At 38.1% G+C, this 12,592-nt stretch overlaps 1 protein-coding gene and 1 long non-coding RNA gene across 3 annotated transcripts in view; one reads left to right on the plus strand and one right to left on the minus strand.

Moving 5' to 3' along the window:
• Positions 1–12,485, plus strand: part of rnf130 (ring finger protein 130) — a 50,048-nt gene extending 37,563 nt beyond the window's left edge. The window contains exons 6-10 of one of the 2 annotated variants that reach the window (XM_082178562.1): positions 388–470; positions 4,493–4,589; positions 5,180–5,384; positions 7,810–7,903; positions 9,398–9,805. In XM_082178562.1, coding sequence (XP_082034688.1) covers positions 388–470; positions 4,493–4,589; positions 5,180–5,384; positions 7,810–7,903; positions 9,398–9,413 — 495 coding nt within the window. In that variant the 3' untranslated portion in view covers positions 9,414–9,805. Of the gene's footprint in view, positions 1–387; positions 471–4,492; positions 4,590–5,179; positions 5,385–7,809; positions 7,904–9,397; positions 9,806–11,105 lie in introns of those variants that run through there. The other variant, XM_082178563.1, reaches the window with a different exon arrangement.
• LOC309505240 lies at positions 9,479–11,099 on the minus strand. Its single transcript, XR_014208376.1, has 2 exons — positions 10,230–11,099; positions 9,479–10,025 (listed from the first exon to the last, which is right to left on the minus strand). It is a non-coding gene; the product is annotated as an uncharacterized lncRNA (long non-coding RNA).
• Positions 12,486–12,592: the final 107 nt, after the last annotated feature.

Genomic DNA, 12,592 nt, shown 5'->3' on the forward strand with positions numbered 1-12,592 from the left:
ATCCACCAAGCGACGAGCAGCAGGACATTGCGATGGGCGCTTGGTTTTTATTTCTGTGTTGTGCTAAGTAGCATTGGTCAAAAATGCAGCCCACATAACTATTCTAAAAATGAGAGATATTCATAATTGATAAGTTTAGAATGTGTCATGTCACACAGTGTTCTTTTAGTGTTGTCAGTGGTCATTTATTGCATTTTATCTTCTGATCATTTTCATCAGTTTCTGCCTTTTGACATTTGCCCTCTTTCTTGTTTGACTGGCAAATGATCTTAAAGCTGCCCTAATGTATCTTACAGGAGTGCCCTAATGTTGACCATTTCATTTTTAGCTAAAATTTGACTTATGAAAAAGCTCATCTTTATTATTTGGCTTGTTCATGTTTTTCAGGAAACAGAACCAGATTTTAATCATTGTGCGGTGTGCATCGAAGGTTATCAGCTAAACGATGTGGTCCGCATCCTACCTTGCAAGTAAGTGTGTGTGTGTTTAGTTTTGCTTTGTGTAATAAGGGCATTATAATCTCCACAAAAGTCTAGGTACACGATTTTTCTTTATTTCGTTTTTTTTAAAAAATTTTAATGGATAATAATAATATAGTAGTAGTAGTAATAGTAGTAATAATTGCATTTATAATCATTTGAATTCCGAATTTGCTCAGGAAACTTCCCCTTGTTATGGTGTAGATGAAGAAAGTTCTGTCTTCTTAACAACTTAGCTTATGTTGTCTGCTGAAAAAATCTCTTTGCCTTGCCCAGTGCAATTTGGTTTTGACCCCAGACTTTGAATAATGGTCAAATGACATTTGGAGAGAGAAAGGGAGATCAGGGGTCACTTGCTGTTGTGAGATGTGATTTTGTTGAGGAAATATGGCACTGCTGTGGCTGTGAATCACACTGCCCCTGTCAGACCCACTCTGCTTATTTTTAGCAGCTCAGCTTCCCGTGACCTCTAGGCATCCAACACACAAACACAGACACGCATATATACTTACAAACAGATACACATTATTCATGCACACTGTATTAAAGGAATGCGACGTGCAGTATGCACACACATATACACAAGCATGCCCTTTCCTACAGTTTCAGACACCATCTGCCGAGTATGACCTGGTCACACAGCTGGAAGTCTGACGGCAAATTTTGTGGATCACCTCACAACAAACACACATACTGTACACGTTCACACATTATATAATCACTAGTTTTCTCACTATTGCCGTTTTTTTTTTTTTTTTTTTTTGCAGACATATTGTTGTTGCCACTGTTTTAGTAATTGAGGTGCTTCCTTTTAAGGAGACCATTAGTTGTAATTTACTCACCCTGATGTTGGTCCAGACCTAAATGACTTTGTGCTCTCTGTTTTATGAAATAAATTGGACATTTAGCTCATATTTCATTTTGTCAAAGTCAGTCATACATGTTTGGGACCACTAGTAAAGAAACTATCCTTTTAAGTACAGTATCAGTCATCTCTCTATGAAATCTGTCGTACCATTTCTCTTTTCACCCATTCCACACCCACTCACTCTATCATTATTATCTCTTTCTCTCCCACTTTCTGTCTCTACAACTGCACAGCAGCAATGAAACGCTAATCCAGAGCTTGGTTAATTGCATTGTTCTCTGCTTACGGCTGAATCACTGCTTCACTCCAGTCAGATCAAATAACACACTCATGAGCTGCAGCCTGTACTGCCTCAGACAGCTGCTGACATCCAGCTACAAACCAGTCTCAGACTCTTAGTCATAATGAGGAAGGGTTGGATGACCATGTAGGCCTTACAAGCATTGAAGACTCAATGAAATCAAACTTTTAGTCCATTTCTGTTGGCTTTCAGGTCATGTATAAGCTACAGTAACACACTCCCAAAAGGTGGCAAAATATATAAACAAAAGCCTATTGGCTATAAAAAACAAAAAAAACAAATGTCCTGCCCCTAACTTCCTATTTCTATATTAGATATGTCAACACAGGAAAGAAAACAGAAACTCATATTTGATTTCATGGGACTCCCAGCAAAACATCATAATCATTGATTGCAATATGTATGTTGGATATTTATCATATTTGCTATTCTTACTGTAAAAACCTTATAATATTACTAAAGAATTATATTTAAATATAATTAAAATATATTCTAAATATTCTAAAAATATACATCAAAGAATTCTGGAGGCTGGAGTACTGATACTGAAAATTTAGCTGTACCATCATAGAAACATACAAACAATGTTATATTGTAATAATATTTTACAATACTACATTTTTTACTGTATTTTTGATCAAATAATTGCAGCCCTGGTGAGCATAAGAGACTTCTGAGCATAAGTTACCATCTTATCTTATTCCTTCTTAATGTGAGTGTCTCTGCTCTCTTAAGCATAAGCATCTCCAACCACAATCAATAACTCAAAGCACAAGTAATGGCAGTACACTTGACCTAGCCTAGGCCATTCAATTTACGTCCCTGTGCATTAGCTTCGCTGTTTCTCTGTAACTTTCTTAGGGGTGTACACTTAACTTCATGGATCTGTCTGACTGCATATGCATGTAAATGGTATAAACATGCATGTGTTATGATAAACGTAAAAGAATACAGTACATAAAGATTGGGCCCAGACATATAGAGCTGGTCTGCCGTAGTTTGATGGCATGCATCTCTTTAGTATAATTTGTGTTGTAAGCACCCTCATTATTAATTCATTTGGCCCTTGTTTGCATGTTCTCCATCCAAGAAAATAAAGCTTTGTTGGAGTTTGTTTGCACGTAACTTTGTTGCAGGATAATTTCAGAAGCATGGGTCCTCTCAGCACCCGTTAGTCACAGTATGTAAGATGCACTTAGCATTATTTGTTATCCTTAGATAACCCCTCTCAAATGTATTGCTGCTGCTGTATTCCACTATCTCTCCTGCCCAGTAGTTCTGTTCGGAATTCTTTTTCGAAACAACTTGTGGCTGAGGAACCTGCCTTTATTCCGGTTGGGACTATACTGTTTTCTATTTGAATGCATTTCAAAATGTCATTTATTCCTGTGATGGCAAAGCCTAATTTTCAGCATCATTACTCCAGTCTTCAGTTTCCCGTGATCCTTCAGAAATCATTCTAATACGCTGATTTGGTGCTCAAGAAACATTTATTACTATTAGCAGTGTTTAAAACAGTTGTGCTGCTTAATATTTTTGCACTGCCCCCAAACTTGTATATATTTATTAAATGAATTTGTATTATACATGTATGTGTTTTGTTTCAAAAATCTGTGTGCATTTATAATAAAAAAATTATAAATATACATAGGTAAACAATGCTGTTAATTACTATGCATTGTTGTATGTGTGCATATAAATGACAATGATTAAAAATGTAAGACCTTTTAAGCATCATTTTAGATATAATTTGACCAGCTCTATGATGCAGTGAGAAAGATTCCTACAATCTTTTGAGCCACAATAACAGCCTTGTCTCTAGCACGAGTTTCAATGGCTGGCTTGTGCCGAGAATCTCCCTCATGAAGAGGGTTTCCGCTGTCGAGAGTCCAGGGTCTTTCCTGGAGTAAACACAGCTCAGATTGTGCAGCAGCCGGATATGAGGAAGAGGAGGAGAAGAGGCTCAACAGCTCTCTGTGAAAGCTCGTTGCTGCTTTGAAGTCCACCAGCTTATTGCTTTTAATCTGCCTCTCACTCTCTCCTCTAGTAATATAAATGTGTAATGTGCTTTTACGTGTAATGTCCTTCTTGCACTAGTGTTCTTAGAGCAGTTTCAAATATTCATCGTTGCTGCAAAGAATTATGATGATATCAAAGGCTTGATGCTGCATTTCATGGTCTTGCATTGTTATAATCCAGCAGCCATATCACCCTGTAGCCAAAGACTGGTCGCCCACTGAAGCTAAGCAGGGCTGAGCCTGGATAGTACCTGGATGGGAGACCTCATGGAAAAACTAGGTTGCTGCTGGAAGAGGTTTTAGTGAGGCCAGTAGGAGGTGCTCACCCTGGGGTTTGTGTGGGTCCTAATGCCCCAGTATAGTGACGGGGACACTATAATGTCAAGAGCACCGTCCTTCGGATGAGACGTTAAATCGACGTCCTGACTCTCTGTGGTCATTAAAAAAACCCAAATTTGCCCAGTGGTCTCTGTCCATCTTCATGGCCTCCTAATCATCCCCATATATACTTATTGGCTTCATCACTCTGTCTCCTCTCCACCAATAAGCTGGTGTGTGGTACTGTAGGCGTTCTGGCGCACTATGTCGCAGCCATAGTTATATTACCAGAAAATACACATTTATATTACCCAGAAAAGCGCTAAATAAATGAAACAAATTATTATTATAATAGCAGTAGAGAGATTAGAAAGATTTTATTCATGCATATTTATGTTGTTGCAACCATATGTATTACTCTTGAAATATATACAAATTCAACAGATGATTGCAACATACAGATGTGCTTTTATTTATGGCTATCAAAATGTTTTCATCTCTTCTTTAGGCATGTCTTCCATAAAATGTGTGTGGATCCATGGCTAAATGAGCACTGCACCTGTCCCATGTGTAAACTCAACATCCTTAAAGCTCTGGGGGTTATGGTGAGCACATACACACACACACACACACACACACACACACACACACTTCCGAAGAAAAACAAAAACAAAAAAACAAACAGGTTTTGTAACATTATAGCTGTCTTCTGGGAACAATTTTCCACAAAATGTGCAACTAAGTGTACACAACAGACACATTGATCTCAGAGGGCAGCAGGTTATGACTTTTATAAGGCTCTTATTTGATTTGTTATGATTTTATTATGATTTATCCTCTTGAAAATAACATCAAGTCCTGTAGTTTGTTTGGGATGGATTGCCAGAATTATTACTGAACTGAGAATGTAAAGATAGATATTACTCTAAAAAAATGACTAAGAGAAGATGTGTTGCTGGTTACAACACAATACACAACTTTACACATCATAATGCAATTTTTGCTGTAATCTTGATTTTGCAGAGGATTTATGATCCAGTAGCTCCCTCTGGTGGTTACTTTAGTCATTTCATGCAATTTTTCATGTCATGGCTGATATTCAATGCTGTAAATCTTGCCTTTTTTACATCATCTTTTTTTATCTTGGGGTATGATTTGGTAATATAATTTGACTAAGACATGTATGCCCTTGCAGCCCAATCTGCCCTGCGTGGACAACATGGCTTTTGACATGGACCGAATGTCCCGCAGTCAGACTTCCAGCCAGAGGACGGCGCTGGTGGACCTGTCCTCTGAGACCAGCATCAGCCTAGAGCCTCTACGCCACTCCAGTTCCTCCCAGCTTCCCTCCGACGAAGAGCTCATTCCTCGCTCTGGAGAGATCAACATCGCTGTCACTAGTAAGAGCAAGGCTTATTCTGTCTTAATTAGTCATTTCTGGATGTTCTTTAAAGGTGAAGTGTGTCATTTCTGCATCACCAAACTGAATTTCAAAAGTAATGGTGGTTTTTGAACATACTTGTGGAATATTAGAAAACTGGGAAATTATTTTAGTATTGTAACGGTGAAAAAGGTCATACACTTCCCCTTTAAGTATCTCTCTGTCACCTTTATTTCCTCACCTCCCTCCCACGTTGTCCTTCATTTCCTCCCCAGCGGGGGGGTTATCTTTCCTTCCTTCAGTGCGCTGACTGCATCCCTCCACCTGCTGCTGAGGCTGAGCTCTGTGATGTCAGCAGGTGTCTCTGCTCCACCACAGCGTGTCCTGCCCTTTCACTGCAATACATCTTTTGTATTGGACTTCTCACGTCACTGCGTGTTTGTCATAGCACTCTGTGGTCTCTCCTATCACCTATAAAATGAATGTCAAAATAACATGTCATTTTATAATGAGTGAGATAATTTGCATTCAGCCAGTTATCATAAAATAAATCACTTTTTTATAATAACTGGCTGTACATTATTGCTTACATATTCGTAAAGTGTGACTTTGCCGATTTTCAACCCACTTTGTATTTTTACAGTGTCGATAATATATGTAAGTAAACAATGTTTGCTCGTTTAATTGAAAACTATGGCAACAGGTTTCTCGCCTCTATACGTGACAGCGTTTTGCATCGGGGGTTTGGGCGGAGCTGACAGAACGGCAGTTTCTTTCAGTTTTTCCCCATCCATTTGGCCTAAAACTGTTCGTGGTTATCCAGTTGTCTACAAACACAGAGGTTTTTTAGCTTTTCTGTATTCATGATTCTTTGCAGCCTTTAGCCACTGCCTACAAGGCGCATGATCCAAAGGTAACTCCCTCCCTCAAAACATTTACTCTTTAAATTCTTGCATCCAGAAACAAAAAGTCAACACCATTATGACTAAAAGTTTGCTTAGAGGTATTTCCTACTAAAGCAAGGTGGTATTTGACTCTGGTAAGCGTATCCACAGCAGACTGGTGGGAGTGGCATTGGACGGCATCATGCCCAGTGCATTATGGGTGTTGACGTTTTCCTACCTATTTGGAAGAAGGGAGGACAACAGCCTTTTTTTCTCTTTTCTCTAGTCAGGTAGAGCTGATTTCAATCTTTCTTCTGTACAGGCAGCCACGTTTTATTGAAAGCTCATTTTGCTAGCTGTGAAGTACCCCTTTAACATTTTAGTTAATATTTATAAATGTTATAATACACACATTTGTAAAATGGTTGAACGTTTTAACAGAAAGATAGATCCTTTTGCCTTAAATTCATTTTGATTGACAAAATTTCAAACAGTTTTATTGTTGTGCTATACCATCCACCTCTAGTAATAACCTTAGACATTCATCAAAAGTTAAATTTAAGTATTGTCTTTATTTTTATATATATATACATACATACATACATGCATACATACATATATACATGCATACATACATACATATATATATACATATATACATACATACATACATACATATATACATGTATGTGTTGGCTTTAAGTAACATCCTTTTCTCTGTTGTTATTTTAGTGTATAGATTGTGCCAGCGTTTTTAAGCAGGTTATTCAGAGCAATAACAACACACATGTTGAGTGCAATGAAACTAATCTTAAAGAAAGAAAAGTGCATAGAAAGTAAAATAAGTAAATGCTCATAGAACTACTCTTAGTTGCAGAAACAGATGTGGGGTAATTATGGGTTTGTAGGATAATTTATTATTTTCCAACCATTTGTCCTGGTGCTGTGTCTTTAAAATATTGTGTTCAGCAATTTTAACCCCTCCTGTTGGCCTCTATTTGAATTGTAGTGATTAATTATGTAATAGAACCCCAAGCAGGTGTAGCGCCTGAACAGCTCTGCAATTTATTCATACTATTTTTTATTTTGTTTGGTTCCTTTCTAAAATTGTAGTGGTCTCTGTTTTATAGATTCTTTTGAAAGTAAATTCTATTTGTTTACAGAATTACACTGATCTAAAAAAAAAATCCCTTAATTTAAATTGTCCTTAAAAAAAAAAAAAAAAACAGCTTCTGTGTGGAATACTTAGCTGCATCTTCTAATGTCATGGTCTTCCTAACAGATCTTTGCTGCTTTGTAAATGTCTGGCTAAACCAGCACTAAGCGCCGTGTGCTCTGAATGTGCTACGTTCTGTTTCGCTCTCGTTTTTATCTGTTGTGTTCGGATCATCGCTTGCCCATGGCTTCCTCTCTTGTTCCATGGAGTAGAGAAGTGTTCCTCTTTTCTTCACGCCTCCACCTGTCTCCAGTTTCCTGTTCTCTTCGGCTCTCTGTCGAGATGATACCCTGGCTCCGCCCTCAACAGAAAATGACCCCTCCCCCCTTTTACTCTGTTAACAGAAGAGTGGTTTATTGTTGCCAGCTTCGGCGTCCTCTCTGCTCTCACACTTTGTTACATGATCATCAGAGCCACTGCCAGCGCCCCCACCGATGAGTGAGTATTGTAGATCTTTTTCAAGACTTTCATAATGTCGTAGCATCCCTTAATACATTAACAAAGAGCAAATGTACCTACTGTCCATCAAGATTTGTGACATCAGTGTACTAAACTTCTCTAAGAGTAAATACTGTCATAGTGTTATGCAGGCTAAAAGTCTTTAAATGAGATTGATCAAATGATTATTTTATACATGTTATACACTCACCTAAAGGATTATTAGGAACACCTGTTCAATTTCTCATTAATGCAATTATCTAATCAACCAATCACATGGCAGTTGCTTCAATGCATTTAGGGGTGTGGTCTTGGTCAAGACAATCTCCTGAACTCCAAACTGAATGTCAGAATGGGAAAGAAAGGTGATTTAAGCAATTTTGAGCGTGGCATGGTTGTTGGTGCCAGACGGGCCGGTCTGAGTATTTCACAATCTGCTCAGTTACTGGGATTTTCACGCACAGCCATTTCTAGGGTTTACAAAGAATGGTGTGAAAAGGGAAAAACATCCAGTATGCGGCAGTCCTGTGGGCGACAATGCCTTGTTGATGCTAGAGGTCAGAGGAGAATGGGCCAACTGATTCAAGCTGATAGAAGAGCAACTTTGACTGAAATAACCACTTGTTACAACCGAGGAATGCAGCAAAGCATTTGTGAAGCCACAACACGCACAACCTTGAGGCGGATGGGCTACAACAGCAGAAGACCCCACCGGGTACCACTCATCTCCACTACAAATAGGAAAAAGAGGCTACAATTTGCACGAGCTCACCAAAATTGGACAGTTGAAGACTGGAAAAATGTTTCCTGGTCTGATGAGTCTCGATTTCTGTTGAGACATTCAGATGGTAGAGTCAGAATTTGGCGTAAACAGAATGAGAACATGGATCCATCATGCCTTGTTACCACTGTGCAGGCTGGTGGTGGTGGTGTAATGGTGTGGGGGATGTTTTCTTGGCACACTTTAGGCCCCTTAGTGCCAATTGGGCATCGTTTAAATGCCACGGCCTACCTGAGCATTGTTTCTGACCATGTCCATCCCTTTATGACCACCATGTACCCATCCTCTGATGGCTACTTCCAGCAGGATAATGCACCATGTCACAAAGCTCGAATCATTTCAAATTGATTTCTTGAACATGACAATGAGTTCACTGTAGTAAAATGGCCCCCACAGTCACCAGATCTCAACCCAATAGAGCATCTTTGGGATGTGGTGGAACGGGAGCTTCGTGCCCTGGATGTGCATCCCACAAATCTCCATCAACTGCCAGATGCTATCCTATCAATATGGGCCAACATTTCTAAAGAATGCTTTCAGCACCTTGTTGAATCAATGCCACGTAGAATTAAGGCAGTTCTGAAGGCGAAAGGGGGTCAAACACAGTATTAGTATGGTGTTCCTAATAATCCTTTAGGTGAGTGTATATTGGCAAAGCATAATGAGTTTGCTATGTTTTGTTTTGTTTTACTATGTATATTTATCTTTTACAGCCTTAAGTTGGAATGAAGATGTTTGCTGGAGTCCTGAATTCTAAAATAGAAATGCATCCTGAAAAGCAAAGTTGTTGACTGCACTTCAAGTCCACTTCAAACACATGCAGTATTAGTGTTAATAGAGCTAACTTTCACTTCTGTAGATTTGAGGATGTTCATAGGTTTTCACTGGATTATATTGCTGATTAACTTCTGTTTTACGCAATTGCTTTATTTAATAAGCTCTTTTTGTTTTATTTTAGATAATGAATAAAAATATGTTAAATGCTTAGAAATATTAAATGTGTTTTAAATGTGTGTTTTTTTTTTGTTTTTGTTTTTTCAAATACTTTGGTTAATCTTTGTCATGTAAACAAATTTGTTTAAAGACATTTGTGTGTGTATTAAAATTGCTTTGTGCAAACAGCTTTGTTGTACTGAATTGTCCAGTAAGTTAGTAGTTACTAGTACTAGTTGTATTCCTTGATACTGTTTTGATGCTTCTGTCTCCCTCAGTTTACCATGGTGAGACTTCTGAATCAAATTTTTACTTGCAGATGAGCAACCTTTATGTCACATGTCTATTAGACATACAGTATTGATTTGCTGCAGCGTATTCTAGCTGTAAAGTTTATTTCAGAACTTCCTTACAGAACGTCAAGCTAAGAGCACTAAAATACTGTAACATATATATGAGGACAGTTTGTATTTTGTATAAGCCTAACCTTTAATGCATGAGGATAGAGATTGTGCAACTCATGGTCAGGGCTTGAGCCCTGTCCTATTTGGCTCCAGTCCTGGAGGGCCACTTTTCTGCAGAGTTTAGTTGGAAACCTAAAAACATTTGAACAAGCTAATGAAGAATTACTTGCTGGAGTTAAGCATATTTTGCTTCATTGTTGTAAATGTATACATTATTAGGCCCTGTCTTTAAGTCTGCAGTTGCTTTGAACACAAGTTGGCCCTCTAGCGGTAAAAAAAGAACTGTATCCATAGGCTTACCATAGTGAATCAGGGTAAGACAAAAACCTGTTTTTGAAAGAAGGATTGATGGTGTATTTAATTGGCAATTTTGAACATAAAAATGACAATGCACCTTTGACACTGTTTTTAAAAGATAAAATATCCAGTGCACTTTCAGACATTGCAGTGTTATTTTAAGTAAATCAGTAATGTTTTTATTTTCCTCTCTACTGTTGCATTATTTTTATACTCATACTGTGTATAATTAAATACTGTTTAATAATGCACAATTGAATGGAACAGCGCATACACACATTTGTGTTAACAGTTCATGCAGTTCAATAATTGCAGTCTAGTCTACTGGACATAATATAAATAAAATAGAAAAATGTAGACCTATAAAATATACATGCCCATAAAATCCGCTTAAGTCAAGGAACCGTATAATCACAAACTCTTCCATAAAGAACTGACATCCACTGAGAAGGCTGATGGTAATTGGTCCAGTGTCAAGGACATAATAAGTGTTGATTACGCGTAACGGACCGACATTGATTTTGTGCTGAGATGAAATGTCAGATTTGAGCACAACCTTTATGCGGGAAGGTAAATAAGTATTTTCAGTCTGCAGGAGCAGAATCCTGAATTTTGTATTAACTTTCAGCAGAATCATTCCTTCTTTCATCTTTCTCATTTCTATCCCCCTGTTGTACACAAAAACTACGATTAAACCCCATCATTTTTGTTGTTTGTCTGTTTGCAGGTGGTCATTTCTTCAACCGTAGTTCTGTGTCTCCGCGCAGTGTAGATTATGAAATGGAGCTTCCAGACATCCAGGCGTCACTGGACATGTACGACGACAACAAATCCTGAGGACACGCATCTCCTCCACCTCAAATCCATTCCTCCATCGTCCTCTCCCCGACCCCAGACTATGGGGATCAACCTTTATGAGTGTGAAATGGAGTATTGACAGTGAGCACACTGACTCTGGCGATAAACTCTACCACTGTAGAATGATCGGTCGCCTCAAGTGGATGTGATTGGACTATTGCACCATCATCAGCCTCACACTTTTACACTTATTTTTCTCTCTTACTTTTTGAAAGACTATTTCAAATGACATCTTTTCACAGACGGCTATGGGAAAGTACCTCTTTGTTCATTTCTCTGGTAGCCCCAAATGTCGTCTCTGTTGTTGTCTCATGTATGTAATTTGCTGACTGTTTTTACGTTCCAATGCTTATTATTGTTCCAGATGGGGAAAACTCTCTTGAGGACAGTCGTGAAAGCAGGCTTGGAAACTGAGCCTTTATAGAAGAGCTGTCTGCTTTGCATCTCAATGCTTTGCATCTTTGTAGCTAAACAGTGTCTCAGATGCAAACCAACTCGTCCTTCATATGCTCAAATGCTGCAGCTTCACATTTAGTGCTGGCCTGTAGCACTCGAAACTCCTCGACAAATCACTGTTACTTCCTCGTAGAAATATACAGTATTTCTGTGTACATAGAATGAAAATGTTTGAAACATGTATTTAAAGAAAATCCTATGGAATACCTTCAGTGAATACTAATCAGTTCCAAGCAAGGGGACCTAATATATACAGTATTTGGTAACACTTTATTTTACAGTGTCCTTGTTACATATGTTACATGTACTTACCATAGTAATAACAGTAAAGTACGCATAATTACATGCAACTAACCCTAATCCTACCCTAACTCTATAGTAAGTACATGTAGTTGCTTAATATTACTCAGTACTTAAATATATAATTACACTGTAACAACGACACCTTAAAATAAAGTGTAACCCAATATTTGCATATTAGAATTCATACAGTATATATATATATCTCTCTCTCAATTAGTCTTTCCTGGATCGGATCTTGTCCGTGCACAAGAGTGTCTGTCTATTTTGTGTTCTCGTTTTCGGGGGATGGCATTGTGACCATGCTGGGCTTCACAGAAATCTTCATGTTGATTCTGCTTCAGATTTGTTTTATTGTCATATAGTTGCAGTCAGGACAGGGCAGAAGCTCTACTCTGAGACACTCAGTGAGAAACGGCTCTGCTTTATGTGGGTCATAATAATGGGCTACTATGTTACATACTGCCTCAGCATTAAACTTGTCAGAATTGCCTATACTGCTGTCTTTCTTTGAGTGAGGTTTAAAATAAATACAACATGGATCAGTGTTATTTTACTATTGTTTATACACTATTATAGTATTTATTCATTTTTTGTATT

Source organism: Leuciscus leuciscus (genome assembly GCF_965113295.1).
Source record: "Leuciscus leuciscus genome assembly, chromosome: 8".
Taxonomy (NCBI): Eukaryota; Metazoa; Chordata; class Actinopteri; order Cypriniformes; family Leuciscidae; genus Leuciscus; species Leuciscus leuciscus.